The sequence below is a fragment of the Apaloderma vittatum genome, unplaced genomic scaffold (genome assembly GCF_000703405.1).
Source record: "Apaloderma vittatum isolate BGI_N311 unplaced genomic scaffold, ASM70340v1 scaffold3339, whole genome shotgun sequence".
Classification (NCBI taxonomy): Eukaryota; Metazoa; Chordata; class Aves; order Trogoniformes; family Trogonidae; genus Apaloderma; species Apaloderma vittatum.
In genome coordinates this window covers 49498-77103 of record NW_009736017.1, presented here as the reverse complement: position 1 = coordinate 77103, position 27606 = coordinate 49498, and the positions used below count along the sequence as shown (strand labels likewise).

General features: G+C 39.7%; 1 protein-coding gene across 1 annotated transcript in view; it reads left to right on the top strand.

Annotated features, from left to right (window-relative positions):
* Positions 1 to 27606, top strand: part of DLGAP1 (discs, large (Drosophila) homolog-associated protein 1) — a gene marked incomplete at its 5' end in the record, with an annotated part of 125480 nt that overhangs the window by 75934 nt on the left and 21940 nt on the right. The window contains 2 exons of the mRNA XM_009876826.1: positions 20035 to 20408; positions 23660 to 23751. Of these exons, the coding sequence (XP_009875128.1) occupies positions 20035 to 20408; positions 23660 to 23751 (466 nt within the window). The remainder of the gene's footprint in view (positions 1 to 20034; positions 20409 to 23659; positions 23752 to 27606) is intronic.

Genomic DNA, 27606 nt, shown 5'->3' with positions numbered 1-27606 from the left:
GGAATGCTTTGATTTAGTCATGTGGGGTGGGAGCAGGCTGTAACCTCGCAAGGGCACTGGGAACAGTACCTCTTGTGCAGCCATGGGAGATGTGAAGGGAATTAAGTGTCAGCAAGCTTCTGCGAGGCAGCAGATGTATACGTGGTTAGGAGAAGTTTGGCTGGCTTGTAAAATTTATTTCCACCACAAGATCAAAAGCAGTTATGTGTATAAAATATATAATCCTTGGATGTAACAGGACATAGCAGTGTAAGTAAGGGCACAATAAATTCATTGCATGCAAATAGCTGAACAGTTTCATTTTTAATTACTTGAGAGCAGAAGAAAAGAAGGCTCCTACAGTTTCCACAATTGTAAATTATACATGTCCATAAAGAAATGAAGATTTAGCAAATTAAAATAACCCATTTTATTATTCATTTTTATAAGTAAACATTCTAAGCCAACTTTGCCTTCTTTTGGGTGCAGCTTACAGGACAACCTTTGCATCAGCAGAATGAACTGTTGACACAAATCTACTTGCTGTACATGATTATCTGTCTAATTTGCTCATGCAGTCAGCAGTTAAAGGTAGTTTGCTTGCATTTTCTGCCTCTACTTATCTTATTAGCTCAAGTGTGAGAGTAGTTTGTACCCATCCCAGAAAAAACTCTCTAAAACTCAGAAAGACAGCAGTGAGGATGTATGTTGTTCCCATGTTGCTAGGGAGGCTCCTGGTAGACTCCTACCCTATTACACATCCAGGACATTGTTAATGTACACACCGTACATTGATAATGGGGCTTGCATGAGAGCAGAGAGAAAAAAAACACCTACTTGAAGTTTCCTTATAATAACTTCAGTAATTCAGTCCTCTTCTGTGGCCTTTAGATATTGTTAATAAGTGTTTCCATTTATCTTTCAATGTTTTGTTAGCATTTTATTTCTAGAATGATAATGAAGGTAGGATGAAGAAAAAACACTGATTAAAAGCTTTAAAATTGAATGTAACAAAAGGAAGGAAACATGAATAATGCTATAAAACTATGCTCATGTTCTAACTGCTTTAAAACCCCACTAGGAAGAAATGTTCTGATTAGAATTTTAAAAATAAGGTTTCCCACTGAGGAATCAGCTGATTCTTTCTGATTTGCTAGTGGGCTGCAAAGCATCTAGAGCCATATTGAGATAGCCCAAATCCCACCTTATTCCCCAAGACTAGTTATATGGATAAACCTCACAGAAGGTCTCTGATGATGGAATCAGAGGGCACGAGAAACGTGCTAAACAAGGAGCAAGCACAAGTCAGGTTACACATGACGTCAGGTTTTTCCCTGTATGGGACCTGTTATCCATTATCACTCATTTGATGCAGTCTGGGAGATCTTTACTGCAGTAAGTTTTGCTGGATGGAAAAAAAAAAGGAATAGGTAGGCTGTAATTGTTGATTTCTTGCCAATGAGGCATCTGCCTATACTTTTGAATCTCCTTTGTTTGTTGGGGCTTTTTGGAACAGACTTGCTAGGGAGGTGGTTGAAGTCCAGTCACTCTTGGTGTTAAGAGGTATTTGGATAATGCCCTTAACAACATGCTTTAATTTTTGTTCAGCCCTGAAGTGGTCAGGCATTTGGACTAGATGATCATTTTAAGTCCTTTTCAAATGAAATATTCTTCTCTTCTCTTCTCTTCTCTTCTCTTCTCTTCTCTTCTCTTCTCTTCTCTTCTCTTCTCTTCTCTTCTCTTCTCTTCTCTTCTCTTCTCTTCTCTTTTCTCTTCTCTTCTCTCCTTTGTATACATTCGTAAAATACCACCCTGAGCCTTCTCTTCTCTTCTCTTCTCTTCTCTTCTCTTCTCTTCTCTTCTCTTCTCTTCTCTTCTCTTCCCTTCTCTTCTCTTCTCTTCTCTTCTCTTCTCTTCTCTTCTCTTCTCTTCTCTTCTCTTCTCTTCTCTTCTCTTCTCTTCTCTTCTCTCTTCTTCTCTCCTCTCCTCTCCTCTCCTCTCCTCTTCTCTCCTAATACTATTCTGTTCACTTAACATTGCACCTTACCTTTAAGCATATGTTGAGCCCCTGAGAGAATATAAAATGTGTTTTTAAAAGGTCTTAAACGGTGTTAGGAGATGGGACAGGAGCTATGACAAGCTGCTTGCTGGGAGGATTTTAAGAAATGAAAAAAGGGGTTTTCTTAAGTGAAAAAGAACAGTTTATTTTAGTGAATTGTGTTGCCTTAGCTGTGCTTCTGAAAATACTGCAAGTCCTCTGATGATGGGTACTGCAAACAGCACAAACTTGTCAGCAGCAGACAGGGAAATTGTGTTTCATACATAATTCACAATGTGCTACAGTGATTCCATAAGGTCAATATCTGCTGTTAACTCAGAGGAAATCAGAGAGGAAAGAAAGGAGTGTTTGTTCTCACTGATCTTTGAAAGGGCTGTCTACAAACTGCTGATTTCCATTGCGCAGTACTACACAAACAGCAAAGCAGAGCCCTTTTGCGCATTTACAAGCACTGTATCTGAGACAGATAAACTCTGCAGCTAGAATAGTATCTCTTTGTCTCCAGATTTTCATCTAAGAGCTCAACAAAAATAGAGAAAAGGGACCAAATGCAAATAGGGGCAACTTTGTACAGCAGTGTGCTGGAGTTGTTTAGTGTTGGGATTCCTCGTGCCTAATTAGCCATCCAAAATTAGTCATCTGGGCCTGCCGTTAAGTACAAGGAGGGAGGCAGACATGGCCAAAGGGAAGTTCATCCCCTCCAAATATAGCTGTCACAAGAACAGTAGGACTTGCTCTGACTGCCTATGTTTTCTAGGTATTTGTAGCCATTTACACAAGTTCTTCCAAATTTTCCCTTTTTGTTTTCTGGAGGTATTGCTAAGTGAATTGTGAGAGTGCTTTGTGTTTGTTTCAGATTTCCTTTCAGAGCAAGGAACCAAAATTAGCCAGGTTGGTAACCCTCACCATCATCCTACAGGAGTCAGGTCATAACTGGGATTTTCTGAAAGGCAGTACCACAACAGGGCATCAGCAGCATGTTGGAAAACTTCAGATGTTTTGTGCATACGCTGTGTAGTGAGTAGACACTTACGCAGGAGCTTTATCCTTCCAGATAGTGAGTGTGACATTTACTGCCTTGTTACAGAAAGCAAAACAGCACATGCACAAGAGGCAAAAGTACGGTGTCCTGAGAGTCCATAAAGAAGGAGGAACTTAGCTGAAATCACATCAGGTCGCAAGACTCAGGAAGATCATCTGAAAGACTGTGGTGTGAGGCAGGGCTGGGGAGGGGACAGAAAGGTTGAAGAGAGACCACGACAGAAAACACAGTGAGTGTTTGTCCTATGGAGAGAGAAGTATGGACACCCCAAGGTAAAGGGCTTCTTTTTCCTACAGGTGGCATGTTTTTGTTTGCCTAGATGCTTGTTTGAAGGAAAGCTGTTCAGGAACAGTCAGGACGAAGTCAGGAGAATGATGTGTGTGTCTGTGTGTGAGAAGGGAGAAGGGAGTAGCATTTCTGTGAGCTATACTCACGTGGCCGCATGCAGGCTAACAAAATCTGACAAGGCAGCTATTCTCCCTCTGTATGTAATTTGCAAACCATCATTAATTAAATAATGCTGTCCTTTTTTTTTTTTTTTCCCAGACAAGCTTAAACTGTAATGCAGTGTAATCTGTTGAATAATAAATATCCTTGTGTTGTGTGGAACGTTCTTTTACTATATAATGATGCATGTCAAGAAGAAATGTGTGGTTCTCCTTGAACATCTCCAAAGTTGTTTAAATTTGGCTTTTTAACAAGCTTTTAATGTAATTACTACAGAGGAGTATCATAAGGCAATGTTTGCCAAACCATGTGAGCTGCCAGGCCCTGTAGGTGGTTTGCAGAGTGTCCGGAGACTATCTTAAAATAATAAAATCATGAACCAGAGAGTGAAAGCATGGGTGATAAGAGTGCCAAGCGGGCCACAAACATGTGGCAGGAGTTTCATTTACAGACTGAAGGGGTGAGCCACAAAGGCTGCTCACCAGTGAAAGGACCTATGAGTTTTCACTGACTTCTCCAGCATTCTGAGTGGGTCAGCTTTTGTATCCATCAAAAACCTTTTGTAAGCTGGGAAGGCAGCATGTGGGGCTGCCTGCTTTATGCAAGGCAAGGATGGATTTGAGCAAAGCTATCTTCCCATCAGCAGTGGGCAAGCAGAGCCAGTGAGCCACAGGAGTTGCTCCTGACCTGCATCGCCACATGCGGTGTGTCAGCGTGGTGCATGTGGTCTGTTACGTACACACCTGAATGGGGACAAGAGCAGACTCGACTGCCTGCTTCATCTGCAGTTCTGGCTGCAGAGGAGAGCTCTGAATCTGAGAGGGGCTGCTCGTTAGGCTGGGGTCACAGCTGCTAGGTGACACTGGAACGGATGTTACTGGTGTACCAGTGAGCTGAGTATTCCTGAACACATACACAGTTAAGTGTTCACACTATAAATACCCTACAAATAACAAATATCCTCAAATTTCTTAATTCAAACCTGTTATGTTTTTGTGAATTCAAAAGGGAAATATTTACTCTGTGCAAATTACCTTTTTAACCCATAAATGAGTAGTAAAATATTTATAATCTTTATATTCCATTCAACAGCACATCAAAAATGACACAGATATGTGTGTTTCTCCTCTGCAAAGCTGTGCACTAAAATGAGCACAAAATGGCTACTTTCCATTATGCTCTAGCCTCCTTAGTGACTAAAGTATTCGGTCTACAACAGAAGACAGGTCTGTATCTGCATTCCGCAAACAACAGCTCTCTTCTGAGCAGCTAGACAAAACCCCCAAATCCGCATACCTTCAAACACTGAGTTACAAGAACTAGGGGTTTAATTTTATTTTCTGAGAGAAGCTAACCTGCAAAGAGTTTCTGTTCTTTTTACCCTGTGTTAGACACAGATGATTAGTCTGAAAGGTAAAGAAAATTCTCTTCAAGTAAATGAATCTATTCATACTTAGATGAGCTATTCTTCTCCTTTGGCAACCTGTGGAAATGGTAATCTAATCATGCCACAGTACTAGTATCCAATATGCTGAAAGCTTGTAATTCACAGCTCAAGGGGAATGTGGAAGATAGTTGAGAATGCAGTAATTATAGGGTTGGTGCTAGAATGAGCAGTGAAATAATGTGTATTATTTTGTGCATAAGCAGATATTTTTTTTAGCCCATAGCGAGCAGGTTGTGTGAGCAACCGAGCTGCAGGTTTTTTGTCTTTGACACAAAGCCATAGGACATCTGGTGCTATTAACTATAATTCTTTCCATGTCCCAGTAACACCTTTATACAAATATATGCACATGCATATGCACTTACCTTAAAGCTGAAAAAAATTGTTTCCAGAAAACAGATTTTTTAGTATCTCTTCATACACCACTCTATGAAGTGAAGAACTCGTGGGGAACTAAGTTGTATTTGTATTCAAACCAGTTAATACTGGGAACACCGATCTCCTGACTCCAATGTGTCATGTCAAATAAACTAATTTATGCATAGGAGGGCATCATCTGGGCAGCTTCACCCACAGCTAGAAGGGCCCATGACACTAACCAGTCCCCTTATCCCCTTAAGCTCTTCTGCTCTCTTCCTGTAGAATTTCACTTCTGAGGTTTTAGCCTGCTTTTACTGCAAATTCTACGTGTTTTCATTTAGTTTGGGAGTGTTTTGTGGTTTGGCTGAGAATGGTTAGTACTACGACACACTTTGGGACTTAACATTTGTTGCATGCAAGCTATAGACAGAGCAAATAATTCCTCTCGGGGTCATAGGCCAAGGAATCCGAGAATGGTATCCAAAAGGAGCATCTTGCAAGAAACCAAAGATAGAAATTGAAGCTCTGGAGAAAAGCATGCCTTGAAATTTGTTGCATCATATAAGATGAGAAGAAAAGCAATACTCAAAGACGGAGTTCAGGATTAACCCAGTTTTGTATGTGTGTGCATGAGTGGCTCTGTTTGTGTGTTCAGACAAGCACATGCACACAGGCATTTATTGTATTTGTGGACTCCTCTGTCTTCATCCACATACTCTTCCAGCGCCTCGCCTACCTGTCATCCTAATGCAAATTTTACAAAGTAGAGTAAGATTTTCCGAATGCATTTCCAAGAATAATAATGCCCATATTGTTTTTATTAGAAAATTGCATGTGCACAGTAACAATCCATCTAGCTTCTGCCTCATCTGGCAAAGTGCAAAAAAACCATTGTGCAGACAGGAATATGTGTTAATGATGCAACTGATGTTAAAATTGTCATGTAGGATGAATTTCACACGTGGCAGCTGTGGAAGGTGACATGAAGCTCAGTTCTTGATGAAGGGGCATGCAGCAGTCTGAAAAACATGAAATGTAGCCTTTTTTATCCAATTTTTCTTTTGACAACATAGAATTTATGGGGGAGGGGGAGGTACTGTTGGCTCAGTTCTCCTTAGTAAGGCTAATACAGTGATCTAGGAGGTCTTACTTGTATTAGTGGAAGTGAGAAATTGAAACCTCTGGAACATTTCAGAGCAGCATAGGACACGTCTAAAATCAAAAGCTCTTTGACTGTAATATTAACTTAAATTACAAGGAGTAGTGCCTTCTGTCCTGAAGGACTCTAATATGTATCTTAAGCTTCTCTATAAAGATGTTTCTGTATTTTTCCTGATTTGTGTACAAATATTAGAAAATAAGGAGAAAAAAGAAATCCTCTAGACCAGTCACTTTTTACTTGGCTCTAGGGGGTTAAAAAGAAATTGCTCACAAGAGGAAAATAGGGAGGGAAAAATATGAAACAATTGTGTGCTGTTGAGATGAAACTTTGATAAACAGGTCAAATCAGCAGGTTCTCAATCTCAAATAAAACTGCTGTGGTGGCCTACTTGGCTGTTAATCCATAGCACATTCAAGACATACAGAAAAGTCAACTGAATGGGATAACAAGGAAAATATGACTCGTCTACAGTCCTAAGTGTTAAATTCAGGAAAACTGTAAGAAAGTTCCCTTTTATTTTATGAGCAGATTTCACTCTTGCTATACATGGATTAAGAAGCAATTTCATACACAAAAGAATGACATTGTGTATATAATAAAATGCTTTTGAAATTATTAACATCTCATTGTTTATGCTTTTTCTAATCATTCTGCAGGTAGGGAAGTCTGTTCCCTGAGAAATTTTAGGTGGAGACGAGTTCATGCACACAACTCATTTCTGTTTTCTTCACCCAAGTCATTCAGCCGAACTACCTTGAATATTGCCCTTTTTAGCCTTTAAAAGCTGAAGAGAATCAGGCCTGCCAGCACTTTGACAGAGTCCGAAGAAAACAAAGGTCACAGGAGGAGACTGCTGCAGCAAAGTCTCCTTAACTTTGGAAATTCTCCAAAAGTACTGCTGTTATTCCAGAATAGCTCTTTGTCTGGATACCTTTAATCCCAAATAGAAAGTGGGGTGTAGTGATTCAGTTTAAACCACTTCCAATATGTGTAATTACTCCAGAGTAATAGCTTTTCTGGAAAATGGCCAACCAGCCTCAAACCATCCTCTCAGCTGGCTGCAGTGCAGACGAGGATGCTGCTGCTATGACCTACAGCTAGACACAGTCTGTATATCCTCTTAGATTCTCTGTGATAAGAAGCAAATGATATTAATATTGTTGGTAACAAGAGTGGACTGATTTATTCACTGGAACTGATTTTAATCTTGAATTTAAACGTTTTCCCAGTTCCCAAGTTGTTTGTGAGCAGTCCTGATTATTGCACACGTATTTATTTATCATTTGTTAACAGACAATTTGTGAAAAGTAGACCCTGGCCTCTGGATTATTCATCATCTGTCCATTTTAATTATTTGCTTTTTTCTGCTGGGTGATTGGCATTTGACAGTGGTACTGCTCAGACTTTGTAATTTGATGAGAATAGCGAATAATGAATAACCACATGTTCTCGGCGATGTTAACCAGGCAGATAAAGGTGCTGGTATTAAGACAGACATTCTTCAAACATCCGTGCAAACAGAAACTGAGGTCATCTAAAGGTTTTCAGGCAAAGTAGAGCCGAACAGAATAGCCTGAGTTGAACCAGGTTGCGAGTTGCTCTGCTGAGCATTCTTGTTTTCATGGAACACCCACAGCTATTTGTATTAGTGTATTTATTTATTTAATCTTAACTGACCAACTCAGACAAGAGGATGCAGACGTGATTCTGCCTCTTCCTTTCATGTCCCATAAGCCTGTGGGAGCATCTTCAGCCAGAGGCATGGGTTACCTTCGGATTCACTGGGATGGGAGTCAGTCAAGTCTCAGAGACAGATTTTTATTCCAAAAGAAACATTAGAGTTGCAGGAGGAATAGTTGTGTGTGATAAAAAGCTGTTATGAAAGGAGTGGCTAAGAAGAGGAAGTTTCAGTCTGGAGCAGAAAATGGTAGGGAGAGGACTCAAAAACTGGAAATACGGTTAAAAATTTGATCTTTCCTGCATCTCTTGCACTTTGAGGTGTGGAGGGTTTACTGTGTGCATGTAAAATTGTATGGATTTATAGAATCCACTTCACTGGCATTTGCAAAGATTTTCTATTGGCCTTGTGATCTTCAGAAAGCACTCCTACAGTCCAGAGATTCAAAAGGTCTAAATACTTTGAATGTCAAAATTCATTTGGGCATGTTTTCTTTCTCTTTTTACATATTACATAGATGTCCTGGGTTTACCTTTTAACTTATCCAGCACTAAATATCTGGCTTTACCGTCTAGCTAAGTCAGTACAAAATGCATCTTTTACTTTTTTTTTTTTACAATTATATAAATATAAGAAATGCTAATATTGTTTTGCTGTCTAAGGATTAAGGAAAAGAGAGGTTTAGCCCAGGCTGAGACCATGAGCACTTATTCCAAACTCTATCAGTAAAGCAAATTGTAATTGGAAATACTGTGTGGTTTGGGGAGAGAAACTTTTACTCACATTGGTTCTTTACTATGACAATGCTCTTTGTCCTTGTGGAAATTATGTAGAATAAACCTCTGATTTTTGCCACTGTAGTGATATGACGTGAATTCAGCCATCAGGGTTTCAGAATCATGTTGTCAAGTTTTAAAATTTCCACCTCTACTAAACTTGCAGGGTTTTTTAAACAAAAAAGAAATTAAGAAATAGAAAAAAAAAACAAAAACAACTTGAACCATCATTAGACATGCAGCTGATGTCTCCAGGGAAGTTACAGGAGTTTGTGTCTGACATCTCCTGCAAACTGTGAATCTGAATTTATTCAAGGCCTGTTTTACAAGCTTTTCTTTAATAAATGGGTAAGTATGTGGAAAGAAATGAGAATGTCTTTCACTCTAATCTTGTTTAAAAGTAGCACAAGACTGGTCTGTCCTCTTTTACATGTGCCAAGGCCCTCATCTTTCTTTGTTTAAATGTCTTCTGGGAATTACTGATGTCCTCTTGCTAGTTCAGGACTCCCAACAAGAAGTGATTTTGGGGCTCAGATTTATTGAAATGCTCTTATCTGTACGCTATGGTGACTGTGAATGAGCACTATGGTGACAGTAAATGAGATGTCAGTATTTTTTGTGCTCAGGACATTCAGGCTGATAATTAGGGATTTCTCATGCCAAGTCAGTATTTTCAGCTGATTTATTGCATTATTAACTATGACTGTAGTAATAAAAACAAGCAAATAGATAAAAGGATGAGGTCACTCACAGTGACCTCAAACCTGTCACTGAGCAAGGATATAACTTGTTGATTTGAATGTAAAATGGGAAGACATAAATCAGATTTTGGTGTAGATTTTCATTTCTCTCAACACAGAATACATATTTCATACACATTTTTCATATGCCGTGTTCACCAATCAATTTACTTTTTTCTAGGTTTCAAAATGTTAATGTCCTCAGGCTTAATTAAGTTTTGCTATTTTACTTGAAATTTGGCCAGAGATAGATATATATAATTTCTTGTGTAAACCCTTTGTCTATGTTTCCTTCTCCTTTGACAAGGGATTGTATTTTCCCCCACGGCACTGGTGGGGGATCTGCCCAGACAGGTGACTTTTAGCAGGTCATCTGATAACCTTATGAGGGGAGGCGGGAACTTCTGAGCTGAGTCATAATTCCCTCTCTCAAGTGACAAGTCGCTGTTCAGCCCGGAGCATGGATTTAGTTGTAATTTTCCTTCTTCCCTTCCTTCTTCCTGCTGCAAGCAGCTTTTGGGTTGGTTTTGTGGGGTTTTTTTAGGAAATACACAAGCATAGCTTGCTTGATTTAGACATTCGTGCTTGAACTGGAACACTCCAAAAGTGTAAGTGTGTTGAAAAATGCAGTACTGGCAGCTTAAAAACAAGTCAGTACTTCCCCGTCTGAACAGATGTTCTTGCTCAGTACCCACATGATACTGTCCTTCCTAAATTCTGATTTTCTACAGTTACATTTATGGGTAATTATCTATGAGAATAATATAGTGTATTGTTATACCTGCATGGCTGTTTTGAGTTACAGTGAACTACGTTGAAACTGATAGTAGAATGACATAAATCAATTCTTGTTCTGCTTCATGGCACTTTATAGTAGGTAAAAATTGTTCATGTTGTTTTTATCAATCACATTCTTTTAGTTTGTACTAGCTTCTGTTTTCCTGTTTTTGGCGTTTGTACAGTTTCTTTCCAATGTGTATCTGATTAAAACACAGAAGCCCTTCATCACTGCTGTAATTTGAATAACTTAAATCACAGCCAAACTGTTTAATATAATCTTAGATATCAAGTGGCATAAAATAAGATTCTCAAAACAAATTGAAAGGTAGACTTTTGAGATGATGTGAAGGCAATAAACTTTTGATGCCATTAGAGACTGAGCAAAAAAGCTTAACTATATACTTCTAAGAGTTTGAAAAGAAGTTTGAAGAGTTTGAAGAGTCGAGCTGGGTCAGGTGACAAAATGTTTTCTGCTGTGAGAAATCACAGCCTGTTCTCATCAGCACCATGAGGTAGTTTGTGTAGTAAAGTAGGTGGCTACTGTACTGAGAAGAGTAAATTCCATTTCATATAGGTTGGATTAAACACATTTGAATAGTCTATGTCACAGCAATGACTTTCCTGATTGCTTAAAAGCTTCTGAACAGCCTTAGGGTTGAGTAACATGGAAAGCTTGTGTACTTACATTTCTGTACTTGTTGTGTATACCAGTCCCCTAATGACTGGAGGAATGTAACTGTCCTATATATGTATATGTATACCTGTCTCTTCCCCAGTGTGAGTCAGCTTTGAAAAGGTCATTAAAACAATGCTGCTCACTGCATTCTGTGTTTTATTGTAGCTTTTAAAAAATTCCAGATGTAAAAGTAATCAAACCATTCAGGAACAAATGAACTCAGAGCAACCCTGAGAACTGATTTTTACCCAGATAATGGAAGAGGGGTCTTAAATTTCACAATTTGTCATTGGGTTAAATTATACCTATACAGTTTTCAATGGATTCAAATGAAGGTAATTGATAACAACATGCAGCTTGTTTGCACACCATGGCATAAAAGGAAATCGGTTTAAAATCATTGAACTGATGCAGTTAATTGGAATAAACTCTGTGAGGGAATCACTCTTATTTCCACTCCATTTTCATTTCAGTTTAAAAAAAACACCTTATCAGTCATAAACACTTCAAAATGTGCCCACATCAGGGGTGGGTTTGCAGCAATTTAAACTAATTGATTTCTAAGCCAATTTAGATGCATCACTAATCAAATTCTGTGAGACCAGCTTGATGCCAGTGTGTGCAATGGTACAGACTTCTGCTTACCTTACCTTAAGTTTTTTAAGTATTCAGAAAACCACCAGGAGTAAAAACCAGTAGAAACTTGTATTCTGGCTAACATTAGCAGCAAACAAAGAAGGTACATTTCCAGATTGAGGAAGAGGGAGCAGCTTTTACAGTAACTTTTTTCTTATACAGAAAAAAGTTATTATTGACACTATAATGTTGTTGTTGTTGTTGTTATTATTACTATTATTATTGACACTTTGAATTGTCAATACCCCAGCCAGGTATTGCCTTTTGAAAGTTGCAATGAAGAGCTTAAAAAGAAAATCCTTGCACTAATGTTTAAAACAGTGATGTCCAACCATCTAGCTAACTTAAATGCTACAGAGACAATTGGCTTGCCTAAGTCTCCTCTAGGTTCACAGGTTAGTTTCTGGGATTCACAGATTTAGAAGAGGAGAATCCTAATTAGTCTATAGTCCAACCTCCTAAGTAACAAAAGCTTATAATTTCAACCTTCAGTTTCTCCATCAAATTCATGACAAGCTCCTCCTTAAATGACCGACTGCTAAACTTGCTTTATCATCAATCAGCTCCATTGCCACCCTGGAACGATAAGAGATTGACAGCAGAGGCTCAGGGAGGACAAAATGCAGCAATTCTTCACAAACTGCAAAGGAGGGCGTGACCTAAAGTACTTGATTCAGGAGAGCTTTAGTAACAGGTGGGCTTGGTTCTGTCCATGTTTGATAGGATTCGAGTCTCCAGTTTATTGGCTGCCCAGATGTTAAATATTCTGCCTGTAACTGAAGGGAAGCCATGTATACAAGAGTATATTAATATGCCAAGCACTAGTAGTTACAAATATTATATGATAATGTCAAGAAATAGCACCTACAGTAATATGCCCTAATAGAGTGGCAAGAGTGGGCTCCACTGTGGCATGCTTAGTTTTGGCGTGTGTAAGCAGCTACTGGTATAGTCTGGAAATTACACTGAGTATTCACGGTTCAGGTCAGGTTTTCAAGAATCCAGATTCAATTCAGAAATGTGAATAAGAGAGAGGTTTGCAAGCAGTTAGTCCCAAGAACTTGCAGTGTACCTGGTAGCCGAAGTCTTTACAGTCAACCACTCCTCAGTAGTCAGAAAAATAAGGGGTGAGTTTTTCAGAGTATGCTTATATTTGAAACTTTTATAATACAACTTCCTATCTAAGGTGCCTAGATAATTGCAGTGAGTTCAGCCCTCTGTGTTTCTGAGAATCCAGGCTTTGGGTCTTGCACTGTGTTTTTACTTAAATAGCTGCTTACATATATGTGTCAGTATTTGCTTAGCACGACTCCACATTAAAAAAAAAATGCCCATGTTGTTTTATTAACAGTATTGCCAGAGGGAAAAAAGATGCAAATTCTGGAATTTGAGCATGCTGCAGTAACACATAATAAAGTGTTATATCAAAACATCAGTGAAGTTGCTTCCTGGAAAATATATGGGAAATGGATCCAATTTCATCAAGCTGCATATTATTACATTTATTTACTGTTACACATTCTTGGTCTAAGTGGAATAAACTACCATATTTTATAAGGTTTCCTCTGTTTTCTATGAATGCCTTTTCATAAGATTAATATATCGATATTCAGAAAGCTTATGAATTTCTTACCACGGTGATTTTATGATATGTATATTCCAAAATGTATGTTATTTTTAAATATCCTTTTTAATCTAAAATTATAATATTTCTTCTTTTCCATGACTGCTCAAAAATGGGGGAGGGGAATATGAAGAATCAGTGAAGTATTTAAGTGCAGAAAACATCTGAACAGTTCGCTAGACTCAGTTTAAGCTATACATCAAACAGTGTTTCCCTGATTATCTCAGGAAAATAAAAGTCAGATGAAAAGAGATTGTAGATAATTCACATGATAACTAAAAGAGATCACATTGCTCTATTGCTTTTTTCTTTTTTTTTTCACTTTTCTCCAACATACTTCACTGAATGCAGAAGTTGATATTCTGTATCATACCTTCTACCATGACTGTTTTAAAGCAATTTGAGTCTTCAAAGCTCTCAGAGATCATCTGTCCAGAATAGACTCACATCCTCATCCCTGCAGTTCTCAGTGGTGTTTTTCCACATGCTTTGTTGGTAGCTGGAGTTTAAGGACAAGGCCAAAATAGTTTCAGTTCTGACTGCCCTCTTAGCCGGACTGAATTTCAATTTGAGCAACTATTTGCATGTCACCTGCACAGCTTCATCATGGCACATGGGCCCAGGGCCAGAATGGAGCCCATGGGCGAAGCACCGTCTCCACAGGTGGGTGCAGTTCGATCTCATGGAGACAGACGCTGGCGAGGGAATGGCAGAAGCAAATGATGCTGCTGCCGCCCTCCAGCTGCTCACTCCAGGTAAAAAGGCAAGGCAGATCATATGCATTAACAGAAATTAATCTAGTGTTTGCATGCAGTCTTATTCTTACCTATTTTATCTCTGTATTCAAAAAAGAAAAAGCCGAGTTCTTACTGCTACACAAGTAAACATCACAGCTTTGGGGAGTAAAGTATTATAAGCCATCCTAACAAAAATGAACTTTGGTAATGACTTTCAGTTTATGTGAAATCTTTTTTTCCAGAGTTTCAGTTGTTTAAAGATTTCTTGGCTTTGATGCCAGGTAAGTTCAATTGCCTAAGTTGTGTGCTGTAAACGTACCAGTAATTTTTATGTATAGAGAAGTTCAGTTATGGCTACATAGAACAAGGAGCAAAGTGGGTCTCATAGGAAGCCTACATGCACTGAGTTTAGTCTGTAGATCCATAAGTTGTGTTGATATCCTAGCGATAAAACTGAGTTTAGGAGTGTCCTGGTTTGAGCAAAAACATGCTGCCAACTTCAGAAAGTGCAGCCTTTTTGAAGAGACTGAGCTGCAAAGTAAAAATCACTCAACAGAATTGGTTTCATTTAGCTCAAACCAGAACAAGGAGACACCTTTAGCTGTCTCACCTGGTCTCTGGACACTAATTCAGCTTCTGTGGGGTAGCAATTAAACTTCTGACTGGCAGCAACAGCTTCCAGCAGCAGATACTCAAAGAAAAAAAAAATCTGCTGGAGAAATATTCACCTGCCATCCACTGGCTATGCATGTGCAGTTCTATTTGAGATGCAGGATGAGCCCTATTTAGTCTCACCCCTCTCCTGGGTTTCAGAAAGTCCTTAACGGTATCCAGCTGGGAAGCTGGAGGCACCCTACTTGCAAACAAAATTGTCCAGGCATGTGAGAAAGTCACCAGCAGCAGCTTTTAGACCTCAGAGTATGTGGGAAATTAAATCTGCAGTGCTATTGTGTGCAATAAAGATAGTTTAGATACTTTGTATAGATTTCTGCAGGATTTTAGTTGTCAGTTATGCCTGTTTCCTAACCCAGCATAGCTTGGGCTTTGGTCAGATAAGATACCTGGCTTGGCAGTGGTGGGGATATGGGAAAAGCACGGCCTTGGCAGAACTCCTGATGGTGTGGTACATAAATTTCGGTAGTTCTCATCTGGGATAATTACATCCATAACTCATTCTGATATTGTTCCCTTGGGCAGTTTCGAACTTCTTATAAAAATCTTTATTTCAGTTTTGTAATAATAAATCTCTATAATCCTCAGGAGCCATCTGCTTACGTGAAAATAGTTTTTGTTAAGAAAATGCATGCTCTGTTTCATACCAATTTTTCGTATGTAAAAATAACAATGTAAGCTCTGAAACCCGATTTCGAAGCATTCCCCCCCTCCAACCTCACCAAAGTAAGGAAGTGTGTGCATGATAAAGAGAATAGCAGCCAAATCAAGCACTGCCCCTCTGTGCAAGGAGCTCAGGGAGTGCAGCTGTGAGGCTCGGGTCTGCTTAAATGAGCCTATATCCATGTTTTGTGTTGTAGTTGTGTGATATGCAAGGACACTGCTGTTAACACACCTGTTCAACAGAGTGTAAGTCAGAAGACCAAGGTCCATCTGTGCAGGGTGGAAGAACTCCTGCATCATTTCTTAGTACCAAGTTGTATATAAGTTGTGCCCTTTGCTGCTCCCTCCAAACTGTGAAATTCCTCCTTTTTCTCAGGAGAGAGGCTACTATGTTAATTAACTTTAAATTTGCACTTTTGTTTATTCTTGTATTTGTTAACCAAGTGTAGATGAGACTGCCAAATTAGAAAGATATTGCTTACATATCTCATCATTTGAACTGTTCAAAGTACTGCATGAATCTGATCTCTTAAAAAATGTTATTCTGCCTTGGGGTTCTCCTGAGCACCCATTCACTGAGCTAAAAATTTGTGTTTGCATGCTGATGTTTGCTCCTGAGGGCTCATCTCCCTGGTGAGCATGTTTAAGCAACTGAAGTGCTCTTACAATGAAACATTCAAATTCAATCCTTTATTATTATGCAATCTGGGATTATTTTTTTTTATCATTAGACTTCCTTCTGAACTGGGTGGTTGACACTCCCTGTTCCAAATTCCTGTCCCATGAGCTAGTTGTTTGGAAATACTTGCTAGGAGGACAAAGACCGAGACTTTTCCTTTTTTCCTTTTTTTTTTTTTAAATCTGGAGAAAGTGCTTTTTCTCTAGGTATTTGGGATTAAACTGTAACCCAAAGGCAGGCCACAGAAAGAGGATAAAGATCAAAAGGAAAAGGAGAACATTACTTGGTAGACTGATAGAGCTGGAAATGGTGGGCCTGATTCAAGGTGCTTTGGGAGTCAGAGGATACTTGCAAATGGCTTAACTAGTTCCTAGATTAAACCTTGCATATGCCCTAGTCGAGGAATATATACCTGCTCAAGCAGCATGCACGCTCTGGAAAATAATATGAAAAGCTACTCTGTATTGTGACAAACTGAGGGTTCATTTGCATGCTTGCTAATCAGAAGAAGATATTTCTGATTAATTTCATGTCTACACAATTTTAATGAAAAACAAGACTAATTTGACTCGACTCTCCAGTCAGATCAGTTTGCACACAGAACTTCGCTCCTTGATCCATGTCCAAGAACATATTTATCTGGTAATTTATACAGCCTTTTAAATTCACTTCCTGATGTGAATTAAACCAACTTTCATGTGCAAAAGCCCCTGAAAGTTCCCTGTATATGAACTGAGGATTTCTCCATCTTTTCCGAGCGTCCCGTGATCCTGTGATCTCCTCCCTCAGATTCCTCCTGCTGGGCAGTCCCTCTCTGCTGCAGGACAGCTGGATGGATGAGCTTCCCCTTTGCCCGCAGGGACAGAAAGCAACGTGATGTGCTCTTGCCACACCAACCAAACGCTCAGGCTCCCTTGGCTGCGCAAGGAGAGCGCCAGGGTTTTTGTCATTCTTCTCGGGGAGCACTCGTTTTGGTTTTCAAGCAGCTTAGCTTTTAAAATACCGCAGCCACTTGACCAGCTGGCAGATCCTTCAGGTTGCCATGTCACAAGTTGCCAGGTTCCTGAAAGCACCCGAAGAACAACTGATCCACCGAATCTCGTTTGTTGTTGTGCTTCAGCCGTGTGGAGGGCTCAGCCAGCTACAACATTTCGAGTGCCTCCGACAGTGGCAGCGGCCGCAGCATTGTTTTGTTGTCGTTTCTGCAGAGGAGCAGCAGGAGCTTACATCATTTCCAGTAATGAAGTGCCTGGGGTTCTTTTATGACTTGCACACTCTGCGTCTCCGGAGCTGTACAGTATGTGCTGCATGACTCCAGGAAACTGAGGATTTGTTTTGACTTGCTGAAAGAACGTTTGCCGTTTCTCTTTACAATTTCACCGTCTGACTTGTCAATTCTCTCCCTTTCTTAAGAATAACTTCAGATTTAATTAGCTGAGTGCAGATATCTTTCATTGCACTGTGGATTAGACTCCTCGTTGAGTACATTTACCAAGAGAATGAAAGACATCTTAATCAGGCGTTTCTGTATTTGTACCGCTGTGTCCAGAGTGCACAGTAGCTGTCAATAGACAGTTGCTATTGACTCCCTTTCTACTAGGGGATGACCAGTGATGTGGGGACCAATCTTATTAATGCTTGCTTTTTATTTTTGATGCTCTTTCTCCTGCCTACGAGTACTTTTCAAGTGTGTTTCGTTGTCATTTCACTACCAGCTGCACAGAAAAAATGATACTTACGTGCTTTGCTGAGATGTCCCTAAGATGCTGCCATGCCCCAGGAGTTCCACAATGACCTCGCTAGCATATTTTAAGTGGTGCAATTTATACTTTGCTGAAATGCAAAGTAGCATTGCACACCAACCTCTATTAGACAAGTTTGGCACCACCTTCCCAAAGCGTTACCTGGATATGTGCTTGTGTATGTGCTTTGAAATCTTCAGTACTGAATTTCATTTTGCATTTCTACCACTCAGAGAAAAATCTCCACACCATGAAACACCTGAGTGGTTTTTGGGATATCATCACCCAAGCAGCATCCTCCACAATTCTCCATAAGTCCCAGAGTAAATGATTGAGCTGCAGCAACAGCTGCTGATTTACCTGAAGGCACACAGTCACAACAAATGCTTCTTGGCAACATCAAAACCAACGAAGAGCAGTAGAAAATTCACAATCCTCTTATAAAATTGTCATCCTTTCTCCTCATTCCAGATACTGATCTTGTCATAGGCACTTTAAAAATGCCTTAAACCCCTGTCAACTATTCACTTACCCAAAGTTAAAATTTGGCAAGTTCCTTTTTAGCCACTTCTTTTCTCAGGTGCTGTGGTTTCTGTTTGAATCTTCAGAAGTGAATCATAGTTTCAAAACTCTCTCTACCTTCGTGAAACACTCTTTTTCCATTAGCATTCAACATGTTCAGCATGGGCTCAGACACGTTACCAGAAATTTATACTAGAGTCCGTAAAAAAAAATCCCGTGTGATTTCATGCCCTAGAAACACCTTTTACACTGTAACTATTCCTACAGCTATTGGGAGATATGAGGCATATGGATCTGAGCTAGTCAAATTAATACCATAATGGCTTCTGGCTCAACAGGCACGTACAGTGCAAACAGAGAGCAGAACAGCTGTAGCAGAGTTAGCTTTTATGTGGGTGGCATAGACGTCTGCCAATTAAAATGATCTGATGAATCATTTCTTGCCGTATGATTACTGTTAATAAGAATTTATGTTAACATGTTTGTGTCTGAACTTTGCGCAGGTTCAAGCCTGCTTTTATTTTCTTAAAAAATAGTGCATATCATGGTTGTTTTTTGTTCTTAATGAACTTTCTTTCCTCGTTCATAGGCGTTCCAGAACTTCAGTAATGCAGAGCTGACAGCTATCCCTTAAAGGAAGATGTTTTTATCTTCATGTAGTGCTTTCTGCATGTAATTCTATATACACAGATTGATAGTTTTTAACCTGGGAAACTCAAGCTAAGCTGCTAAATCCATATAGCAGCACTTACAAAGAAAGCACGGCCTTCAAAATATGAGGAGTCCTCATAAACTTTTATTAAAGCCTCTCGTTGCAAACATTTGTACTTACACTTTCCTTTAAATAGTCCCACTGACTGATGGCCTTTAGACATTGACTTCATTATGTTAATTCCCTGTGTGTAAAATCAAGTATTTTTTTTACAGAGCTGATATGTTATATTTATGATGAGAAATTAAGGTGTGGTGTGGCAAAATGTAGTTTTAAATATGTTCTCAGCATCTTACAAGGAACTTCAAAGTATTTGAGAAGTCTGTGCAAAAAGTTAAATGTTTTATAGCAAGAAATACACAAGTCAAAACATGATGACTGATTTACTTAGGTTTGGGAATCTCTTTGATCAAAAAATTGTAGTTTAAAATTCTACACAATCTTAGTAAATACAGTAGGACAGGGTAGAGAGACAGAAAACAATTGTGATAAAACTGTATGAAGTACAGTTTAGATAGGATAAGTGGTCGGAGACGCATCATCCTTGTGCATCTTGTTTGGAAGCCAAAACCAAAATGTTTTGCTGAAAGGACTTGTTCCCACAGGACTTAGAACAGTTAGAAGAAAATATACTGGAGAAAATAGTCCTAAAAGACTAAAGAGGAACTCAGCAGATAGATAATTTCTTTACCTCTACTGGCAATTCTTCCACTCACCTTAGTGGGAACTGAGGACACTGGTAAGCGAGGTATTTCCATGGCACTGGAGCTCTGGGGGGCTCTTTGGCTAACATCCTCCTTTTGTCTGCTCTGCCCATGCTCACTGATGCCTGGAGATCACATTTGCATCCATTTTCTCTGCAGCAGCAATAAATCAAGAATTCATATGTTTTTTTTTCCAGTGTCATCCTGCATTACCACATATAAGAAGACACCGCCTCCAGTCCCACCAAGAACTACTACCAAACCATTTATTTCCATCACAGCCCAGAGCAGCACAGAGTCTGCCCAAGATGCGTATATGGATGGGCATGGACAGAGGGGAGATATCATCAGTCAGTCTGGACTTAGCAACTCCACAGAGAGCTTGGATAGTATGAAGGCATTAACAGCTGCTATTGAAGCTGCCAATGCACAGATCCATGGCCCTGCAAGTCAACATGTAGGGAACAATACTGCCACTGTCACCACCACCACAACCATTGCTACTGTTGCAGTTGAAGATAGAAAGAAGGATCACTTCAAGAAAAACAGATGCTTATCTATCGGAATACAGGTACAGTAGAGGACATGGATTATAAACCTGCCATTGATTTGGATTTCTGCATCTGCTCTACTGTTCGTTGTGTATTTTTCTTATTATTTTCCTGACAGATACCTCTGTAGAAATTGCAGCAGCATAATCTGCATGGTACTAATGGTGTTTTCCTAATTTATCGTTAAAACATCACATGCAAGGATTTGTTTAAGTCTCCCTGTTGTTTGTTATTCAGCTCTGTTAAATTACACACATGACTACTAATCTATGAATCATAACACAGCAGGGGTCAGAAAGGCATGAATTAAATCATTGAAAGGGAATGTGTAAAACAATGATTTACATTACACTATCACCCAAAAAATATTTTCGTCCAGCCTCACTGAATTAATTGTCACTGCTTATTCATGCATTTCATAATGACTGGTAGCTGCTAGAGTGAGGCAGCATTGTTCCTATCTCAGCCTCAAGAGCAGAGGCTAAGTTCCTTCTGATTTACCCTTGTTAAAGAAAATTACATTTTGTTAATTGTAGTGAAATGAAACAAGAAAATAACCCTGCCAAAGTTCACTTCTGTTTACAGAAGAGAGAAAAGCAAATAATCTTTCCAATACTGCCCTCCAACCCTCACCTCAAAAAAAAAAAAAGAATGCACATAAGACTCTCAAGACTCCCAACTATCTGCTTGCAGGATTAGGCTATGCGACAAAGTACTTGAACTTACAATCATCTGAGAATCAACACAACTTTTGATGGGAGATGAATCCCAAGCAAATAGAATAGCAATCCACATCTTATCAGCCTTCACAAGAAGATGTGATTTTTTTTCTTGCAGATGGAGGTTGTAAGCTCAGCACTATGTGCCTGGACAGGCTTATCTGATTAGCAAAGCCTAAGAATTTACTGTGAAATCTCTGCATCAGCCTGATGAGATGAGAGGCACTGTGTAGAAGTATGCCATCTCAGGGGCAGCTCCTGGAGAAACTGTGACTTTTCTCTTGCTTCTTCTAGGACGGCCAATAACTACTATTGCCTATGGATTCAGTTCACTGCCTTCGTTGTAGCATTTTTCTGTTCCACAGACATTTGGTTTGGATATATTCTGAAAGAAGGACTGATGTTCAGTGTTAAACACAGGAGCAAGATCCAGGTGGGACAGGGATATCGGAAAGCTCTTCTATTGCTTAGTCCCATTCCCAGCCAAGCCTAAAACGTCGTCTTATCACTGTAATCCATCATTTTACTATTAAGCAAAACAACAAAGGCTCCTTAGCAGGCAAACACCCTGCAAAATAATGGGTAGAAGAATGGCTTGCAAAAGCTAAAATGAACAATGGTAAAGTGAATCATGGCTCTTGAGACACCATCTCTCTGCTGCTCTCTTCTTAAGATGGTGTTGCTGAAAGTAATAAACGCTCTATTTCAGAGGTATAGGCGCCATAGTTTTCTGAGAGCTGAGGAAAATAGAGCCCCAAATGCTGTTCAAGTCTTTGACAATTGTCGTGTAAAACTTTGAAATTTACAGATGACCAGCATAATCATATGAGAAAGCTGCCTGGAGATGGTACGTGAGGGACTGCCAGGTTAGTTTTTGGAGATAACTAAAGCAGAGATTACTTGAAGTAAAACCTTCAGCAGTGATACAGCCTCACAGGATTCCACCCTCCCAGTTGTGCTCATCAATGAGATTTTTAAAGTCAGATAGGCTTCACAAATAAAAGAAAACTACTTTGCTAGTCCACTGTCTCTGGTCTGTTTTGCAGCATCACTGCACAAGCAGTCATGCTGCTACAGCTGAAGGGGTAGTGTGGGAGTGCAAATATCACAAGATAGCTGTTCCTGCCAGAAACTACTTCTCGTAGAAACAAGTGCCCTAAAATAGGTAAGCAGGCTGTCAGCCCTCTGACTGGCAGCACGAGGTCAGTCTCTCTACACTGACTGTAAAGGAAGGCTAGTTTAGGCTTAGGCTGAACTTAGACCAGATATACACCTTAATTATAGTTTGGTCCATCTCTGTAAAGCAGGACAAGCTGCATTAGCCAGAGGCATGTTTTTGGTTTGCTTCGTCCTCTAACAAATAAACCTAGTGTGCATTTGTGATGAACCTCTGTATGTGTCCTCTGCACTGCTCAGAGACTCTTAGGACATGGCAAGACTTTGCTGTAAATATGCTTAGCAAACAAGCAAAGCAAAGAATACACTTTCCATCAAAAGGGTGCTTCTCTGTCAATTACAGGATTTAAGGTGCAGTTATCTTCCCAAAAGCCTCAGCATCAGGGAAGTGGTTGATAACATTGAACAGAACTGTAACTCACATCCCTCCTTGAGAACTCTTCCTGCATTGACTCTTCAACTGGATCTCAACAAGAAGCTTATTTACTGGTGAAATAGATGCTAACTACAGCTAGAGATTTTGTATACTCAGGGTCAGAGTGGATCCACAGGTCATTTCTTAATACTGTTGTCATCCAAAAATTCTTCTGTGTTGGATTTTTTGTTGTTGTTGTTGTTGTATGTTTAACAATGTCATACATAGCATTAGGAATTAACAACTATGTTGATTGGACCCAGAAGTTTGTGATTTTGCTCACAGACACTTGAGTGGTTCAATTTTAAGTTTATACCATTGATCCTCACGGAGATGGAGAGGTGATACAAAGTTCTGGCCTGTGCTGCTGGGGACCACCAGTTTGCATGATGAAGCAGTAAAGAAAATGCATCCAAGAGCTGCATCCGCTTTCTTTAAATCTTATCTGTACAGTGCTCTGATTTGGGGAACTAACAGCCAAATAAAATAAGCACGTAATTTTGACGTGAGTTCACATATGTGTGCACATACAGACTAACAGGTAAAATCAAACAAATAGTGGACTACAGTAAGTGGAGTTACAGCTGCTCAGAGATTTGCTCTGGCAAATATGAGCACCCAGCCTCCATAAAATAGAATCATAAAATCATAGAATGGCCTAGGCTGGAAGGGACCTTAGAGATCATCTAATCCAACCTCCCAATACTGAATAAACTCCATCTGAATTTCACAGGCCAAATGTCATCAACAAAAATATTTTATGGATTAACAAGAATGATGAATATTCACTAATAACATGAGAAATGAGCACACCACAAATAAACTGTCTGACTAGATGAAGGTGCTTATGGTACAAGTTATATGTGCAGACACTTGCTAGTTATCATGCAGAAAAATTTTAAGTAGCTGGGCGGTATCTCTGCTAAAATACATTCTAATTAGCTGTTTGTTTGTTTTTAAGGTTGATGGTGCTGAAGAATCCCCCAAATCAGGTGAAAATAAAGCAACCAGTAAGTTCCAGTCCATAGGAGTTCAAGTAGAGGAAGAGAAGTGGTGAGTAAACGTTAATACTGGTTTTCTAAAGTAAATAATTATGCCACAGCTAGATTTTAAGAGCCCAAGTTCCTGCATACATGGTCATATAAACCTGCTTCATGGATGAACTGTTAGATCACCCAGCTGAAAAGCTGAGTCTTATAAATGCTGTAGCTCTTGTTTCTCAGAGGCAGATTTTTCAGGACGAGTGGGAGAACTGAAAGTGCCACGTATTTTGAACGTCAATATGCTTTTAATGAAAATGCTTCTTCCCCAGAAAATCCACCTAAGCAGCTGAAGTATTAGCTGCAGGATGGCTTCAGCAGCATAGAGCTGATGAGGAAGTTTAACTTGTTTTTCAGCAGAACAATTTCAGCCACGTGGAGCGGTGCAGTAGCAGAGCCAAACTGACTGCTTTTGCCCAGGTATCTCAGCCAGACATCTCTGCATTACAACTGCTCCCTTGCAAAAAAAATGTTGAGATTAAAAAACGAGCCTCTAAAACGCGGCTCTCTCTCCAATCTGCAGTGTAACCTACATTGGTAAACAAATACGTTCCAATAAAACCAATTTTTTTAAAAAAACAAAAATAGTTGTTGTCTTTTAGGGTTATGTTTCCTTCTGAAGACAAATTGCAGTTATGTTGCAGGGGCAGCATAGCTGGGTGCGTAGTACCTTCTAGGCACATAAAGTTTCTGAGTGCTTGACCACAACTGCAGATCTCAATTCCTGCCCAAAACTGGGCTCAGTGGCTGAAGAAAAGCCGGACTCTCCACTCAGCTTGCAGGCCTGCCCAGTACCACTCTGGCTACAACCACCCACCCAAGTCTTCACTTTTTGCAAGACACTTGGGCACAGCATAGGTTTTGGATCCTGGAGCCCTTTTGTTGGTAACAATGTGTGCCCTGTGGCAGGAGAAGCCTCAGAGCAGTATCGCTTGTCCCTGGGGCAAGGGTAGCCCTTGCGAGATCTGCAGAGAAAACCTGGGTGCAGCAAATCTGAGCTGACAAAATTAGGGTTCTCTGCCCTCCTCTGGCCCACTGACTGCAGTAGCAAGAAGAGGAGATGTCCGTTTTCATGCCGTTTTTTTGCTACGTCTTCTAAAAAACGCTAAAAAATAGTGTGTTGTCTACACCATTTTCAATTCAGCAAAATCTCCCTTTAAAGTAGCAGAGTATTTTCCTGTGGTTTTAAAAGGCTTAAGTGATTTCAAGAAAAAGAAATGTGATTTTGCAATGACCCTGCTAGGCTGTTACCAAGTTCCTCATTAACCTGCTAAAACATCTCTTGCTGGCAGACATTTCTTTATCTTTTAGACCTTAGCCCCATTTACCCACAACTCTTCCAGTACTAGATAAATGAGCACATTAAAATAGATGCTGAAGGACCATTTCCCTTCAGCCTGAACACAAAGCAAATAGCTACCCCAAAAAGCCCAACCCTCCCCCTCCTTTCAAAAAAAAAAAAAAGGACAAAGAAAAAAATGGTTGTTTGTGAATCCCTTACTTCCAAAGTCCTCTTTCTATTGCAGTTTTTATTGCTCCAGAGAAAAAGGTAAGATTTGCCTATGAGAGTCTGCCCAGAAAAAGCAATATTTCTGCATTACCTACTGACAGCTGTGTTTGGGGGTTTCCTTGCTGATAAAGTTGAGGTTAGTGCTGTTAGGAGCAGAGGCAAGCAGCAATTTGTCATGAACTTTCAGAAGTGAACTCGCTGATAAAGGACAGCCCCTAATCCTTAGAAAATGTGTGCGCTCAAGACACAAAGGGCTTATCATCACACTTTGGCACTCGTATTCCCCCCTTTTTTTAACATAGCAGAGCACAATGTATTGATTATCTGTTACAGGAATAAAATTGTAAATACAGTGTATTCTTCCCTACCTCTGCACCATAACATCTGCAGGGCTTCAGAAAAGCCCTTTTGACTTGAATCATTGACAAATTAACGTTCTGAAAAAACTTCCAGGCTTTGGAAGTATTAAATAGATATAAAATAAGAAGAGAAGAATGACACAGCAAAAAAAGGATAAGTACAGTAAATTGATTATGTTTCCTCGCCCATCTAAGCTATTAAGTCCACTCTTATAAGACAAGAAAACTCTTTTCTTAATGTACCAAAAGCCTACAATACAAAATTTTTTTCACTCCTCTTCTTTGCTTTCTGCTCTTTCCTCCCCCTTTCCCTTAGCTAATATGACTGTCATTCTTACACTCAGGAGTCTTATCTCCTCATGTCCTTTTAAATATTCCTGCTTCTGTGTTTGGACGAAGTAAGCAAAAGATTTTGCCTCCATTTCTTGATCTAAGTAGCTCAAAAATAGAGCATATTCGAAGGACAGTTCCATCTCGTCCATCTCCATCTCAATTCAGACCTTTCAGCGCTCACTGTAATCTGGGCTTCCTGCCAAGATAAATGACTCTTCCTCCTCTTCTTCCTCCCCCTCTTGTATTGTTCAAAGGATAAATATACCTACCACTACCTGACTATTACAATTGGATCCATCACCACTATCCATCTTATCCTGAGTTCTTTATGTTGCCTGCTCAATAATCTTATTCACGCCCATTCCCTAAATCCAGGTCTACAACTTGTAGCATTTATGAAGTACCTCTGTCCAGTCCTTCTTGTGGAAAAAACTAGTATGCATTTCTTTCAGCCTCATGGTCTTCCTGCCCTTAGTCTCTTATCTCTCACCTGATCTCCTGATCTCCGTGATGCTAACAAAACCTCAGTCAGAATGTTCCTCCCCTTTTCTCTCTTGGCCCACCCCTTCCAGGGCAGTTTTGAAATGTGTATCTAATGAAGCAGATTGGTGAACTTCTCAGGGCACTTCCATTTCTATCCATTTCTGTATGTCCTTTCTCTCTAACTCAGGGGATCCTCTTACGTTCTTCACTTACGGAAGATAATTGAATTGTTGGAAGTCAACCAGTTCTACTGAACCAGAAAAGAAGAAGACATATATTGTGCCAGACCAATTAGCACACGTAGTTATTGAACAAGGGACTCTCAGTCTCATAGTTCGATAGTCAGTTTTAGTCTTTCTTGCATTTTACCTTGTCTGCCCCAAAGTCTCCTTCTGTTACGTTCTCATTCCCAAAATTGTCTTGCTTATTGCTTATTGCGTCATACCATCAGCTGATAAATGTACTTTGTTTGCCATCACGAGAATTTGTGAATGATGAAGCGATGGTATTTTCTGAAGCAAGAACACTGCCATGGGAGATTAAGACCATAGACATATAGTCTTCCATTTTCTCTGGCTTCCGTGGTGCCAGGTAAGGTGCCCTCACCTCTTGGTGAGGTGTAGAGTGAAATGATTTGAAATGGTGGCGGGGTAACATTAAAAAAAAAAAAAAAACACAAAAAACCACCATTACCTCTAAAACCTTCAAGGAAAAAAACAAAACAAAACATTTTTTTGGCTTTTGTTACTACATAAAGTAATATTTTTCACTTTTTTTTTTCATTTAGATTTTTGGATTTGGTCACTTACTGCCTTGAAAAAAAGTGCTCAGGTTTTGGGGTCTTCCCTGCACAGCAGGCCAGTCCTGTGCTCTAACTCAAACTTTTCAACTCTCCAATCTTTAGGACAGGACCTTCAAATCTTTATTTTGGCCAAACTGAGATGGAACCGATATTTCTTTGGCTTTTGTCTATAGCATCTTCTGGCTATCTGTGTTCTCCATGGAGGAAACCATTCCATTGAGAAATTCTAAAAGTGGTAGATGCCCCATCCCTGGAAACATTCCAGGTCAGGTCGGACAGGGCTCTGAGCAACCTGATGTAGTTGAAGATATCAAAGATTTGTGATCAATGGCTCAGTGTCCAATGGAGACTCGTAATGAGTGAAGTTCCTCAGGGGTGGGT